Below are 3,931 nucleotides of genomic sequence, written 5' to 3'. Positions count from 1 at the left end.
TCATGTGATTTTATAAATTACCTAAATGTCTTACCATATTTAATAATGATAAATTTTCTATTTAATTTTTATTTTACTCTTATACCAAAGCATTCTTGTTAAAAATCAGATTAGGTCAATTAGACTCGCTGGGATCAGATCAATATCGATTGAAACTGAGCCTAATTTTTTACCAATCTGATACAGATCAACTAGTACAATCTAAGGGGACAAAAAATCTTAAAAATCAATTTGAAAAAACATAAGTAAATTTGTCCGATCGAGTTTGGTCCCAAGTTTTAAAACTTTGTACCAAATGAATTTAGATGCAAAATAAAGTGAAATTTAATAACCAAATATGAAATGATTTTTAATTAGTAATATAGTCACTGTAGACACATTAGATAATAATTACAAAAGATTTTTTCTCCAGCTTTTCATTGCATTACTTTTTATTTTTTATATTTTTTAGAATCTGGACCTTACAACTTTTAGAAGACACGTTTTCTACATGGTCCATTTAAGGACATACTATTACTGAAGGGATGGGGATCCTCTACAACGAAGTAGAGGTGGCAGCGCACATTCGATGGCCTAGAGCACCTTGAGGCGCTTGTGGTCTTTGCCCGAATGCTCCAGGTCATCGAATTTTGCTGCACCCTTGCCATGCAGTAGATGAGCCAGATCCTACCATGAACAGCTCAAAATTGTGATTTTTTGATAGATTACTTAGCTCTTAAAATTTTCTACATCAAGAATGACTGGTGAGCATGTTTTCATTCACTAACACTATAGCAATTATTAGAGCATAAAGAGCCCCAACCTAGAAAACCTATCCCCCAAGTCATATTGCTTGATAATCAAAGCTCTACCTTCAACAAATCTGTAACCTATTTTAACTTTCAATTCTCTTCATGCGGGATTAATTACCAGAACATTTTAATGGCTGCATAGGCCAGCAAATTAGCAGTAGGTAAAGGAAGAATCAATTGTAGTAAATGAAATTGATAAGCAACTATCATCGTTTCTTGAAGAGACAGATACGTAAACTGATAGCATTCTTTCGAGAAATACTCTACAACAAATCAGAAAGACAAATTCAAGCCTTCATTTAAACAATACAGATGAATAACAAGCACATACTATTGAATTCCGTGAGAGAGACTATTGGCTATAATTTCGACAATCACACAACAAATTGTTCGTGCTTGGGTGTGTTAAAGTCATAAAACTCAACATAATATGATGGAGTAAAATTCAATTTCTAATCAGAAAGAAAGTGAGATCCTTCCAATGCCTCAATTGCTCATAATTTTAAAGGATGAACAAAACTCATGAGGAGAAAGAAGAAGAATAACACAATCCATGTCAATAGAAAATAGTCATAACAAAACAAGGATAGCCATGATTGGTACAAAATTCATGTTAATGAAAAAAAATTATGATAAAACATGCGATGTCATGAATAGTAACTAAGACTATCATAACGAAACACATCCTAATCTTTGCCAAGAAATGATTAATATATATATATATATATATATTTGATATATTGGAGATGTCTCTCTTTCATTGCAGTTTCTTTTATCCCTTGAAAAATTCATAACCACAATAGCCTACTTATGAGTGTAATTGAAACTATTCAAATTACTAAAATTGTACATTTGTAATTCTCCTATAACCAACTCTTATCAATATAAATTTCACCGTCGGACTATTCTATGTATCAAGAAATTTGACAGTATTTGATCAATTTGATTGATTTTGCCTGATTATCAGTTTGACGATCAACTTTCTAAAATAGTGTCATTATTATCGATTAGGTTGATTGATTAGTCTGACCAATCAACAGATTAACACACACTTCCTATTTATCAATGATAACATTGGGTCGATCAATCCCTTAGTATATGCTCATTCTTCTCACTGATTGGGTTGACCACAATAGAGTGTTTACGAAGACAAAATAAGAGACTTTAAGCAGAGAATGTTGCCCGAAAAGTGAAAAGCAACGATGGTGAACAACATAATTTGCTCTTATAGCGGATTGAATCATGGATGAATTGTGAGAAATGATGAATAAAAAGTATACCTAATACATCGAGGCTTTCATTACTATAAGATCTAAGGAGGATCATAATATACACAACTTTACCCTTAATACCCCTAAAAATTGTTTCCAGACTTAGAACCAACAGCCACTAATCATAATAGAGTAAGTTCACCATTGCGCCTAGGCGTCTAGTTATTTCTTCTTTCCCCAACTCTACAATCATTTTTATGATTTTTGGAAAATAGATTTTTTTTTTTACTTCAATAATTTTAACATTATATTTACTTTATAATATGTTACATTTTCATCTTCTTCAAGAAATGAAGATTTTACACTGCGAAGAGCAAAACAAGAAACCCAAGAAGAGTACATCATATTTCACATTCTTCACATCCCATACTTTCCGTGACCGTATCCACACGGACCACACCCATCTACCGTATGTACGTATCTCCACCACCTTAAGGTCGTCTTCTTCGTATATCTCAGTTTCACACCAGAGTAGAGCAAGCAGAGGTAGTCGGGTCCCACATAGCCGGAAGCAAGTACTTACGCCCACGGATCCCTACCGCATTATAACTTGCACCCGTCGTTTTATCCACCAGAAGCTCCCCCGGGTAACCCGGATACGCTCCTTTACCATATATACCCGTACAAGCCGAGACGGCCTCTAACGGCGCATTCGACGGCCCCTGGTAATAACCGTTATCAAACGGATTCGTTACGGTATCAGCTAATAGAGTAGCCAAGTTGATGACCATACCGTCAACCCCGACATCACCGTTAGGTGGAACTAACGGCGGTGTCTGTGGTCCGTAGATTGGCTGGTGGAATGGCCAGGCACACTGACCGGGGCATTGGGTCTCCGAGTTCCCAACCCATATGTAAGCGAACTTGGTTTTCCCAGTCGGATCGGCCTTAGCTGACCCATGGGTACCACAATCGCTCATACAGAAGCCATCGACGGCAACGTCTTTGGCTGTGAAGACGACGGTGATGGCTCGCCGGTGATCGCCTCTGCGAGCTAAACGAGCAACCTGAGGGGTCTTCAGAAACTTACCCAGAGAGCAATTTTCGTCGAAGGTTTGCTTCCCAAGGTTGAGGCCAGTGAAACCCCCTTTGTACTTCTCTGTCGTCTTCCACCATGAAGGGACGGAAGGTGCGTGGAGGTGGTGGCCCAGTGATAAGATGAAGTCGATGAGGATGGCTCTTTGTGCAGGAGTGAACTTCCCATACCAGACGAGATGAACGGTGACGTTTCCCTTCAGGAGAGGGCCGTTGTGGTATTGGAGGACCAGTGGTTGTTGCTGAACCAGAGCTGTGAGCTTCCTGGTTGTGGCTGTGGAAGGGATGAAGAGAGAAGAAAGCAAAAAGAAAGACGCAACGAGAAGTGCGAAATGGTGACTAGAAGCCATTAATGGAGTAAATTAACTAATTTGAGTGAGAAGCAGTAGAAGTTGAGAGAGAGAGAGAGAGAGAGAGAGAGGCGAGAGTTGTGTTAGGTGGAGAAGGATATGTTTGGGTGATATTTAAACGGGGGAGGAGAGAGAAAAAAGAAGGGTGTGGACAGCTGTAGAAGGCAATGGTGGGCACGTCCGCTGACCGCCACGTGGGTCTCTCTGGTTGGGTGGCAAAAGGTATCCAGGCTGTCATGTGAACTAACGGGTGACGTAGTGACCAAGCCATCCAAGGAGGAAGCCATAGGGAAGGGAAGTCAGCTGCTTTTGGTTTTGAATTGATTACCTGGATTCTGGTATCATGATGTCTTCGATGTATTGTGACTGTGACGCTGACAGTGAGCGTGACCGTGATATTCCTTTCGGACAGAGACAATGTTACAGTGCACCACATCCTACAAAAATAATCCTAACTTCTTTCGAATCCGACGGTGCCAAACTG

The 3,931-nt window shown here is 39.1% G+C and overlaps 1 protein-coding gene across 1 annotated transcript; it reads right to left on the bottom strand.

Moving 5' to 3' along the window:
• Positions 1-2,069: 2,069 nt before the first annotated feature.
• LOC122092111 (protein EXORDIUM-like 2) lies at positions 2,070-3,534 on the bottom strand. Its single transcript, XM_042662431.1, has one exon. The coding sequence runs from the start codon at positions 3,445-3,447 to the stop codon at positions 2,524-2,526; it is 924 nt and encodes a 307-aa protein (XP_042518365.1). The 5' UTR covers positions 3,448-3,534; the 3' UTR covers positions 2,070-2,523.
• Between the last annotated feature and the right edge of the window lie 397 nt (positions 3,535-3,931).

Source organism: Macadamia integrifolia, chromosome 2 (assembly GCF_013358625.1).
Source record: "Macadamia integrifolia cultivar HAES 741 chromosome 2, SCU_Mint_v3, whole genome shotgun sequence".
NCBI classification, from domain to species: domain Eukaryota; kingdom Viridiplantae; phylum Streptophyta; class Magnoliopsida; order Proteales; family Proteaceae; genus Macadamia; species Macadamia integrifolia.
The sequence above is the reverse complement of the archived record's forward strand: the minus strand, read 5'-3'. Positions and strand labels throughout refer to the sequence as shown.

What these genes read in the sequence shown, in the direction of transcription:
- LOC122092111 (XM_042662431.1), bottom strand. Translation starts at nt 3,447, where the DNA reads ATGGCTTCTAGTCACCATTTCGCACTTCTCGTTGCGTCTTTCTTTTTG.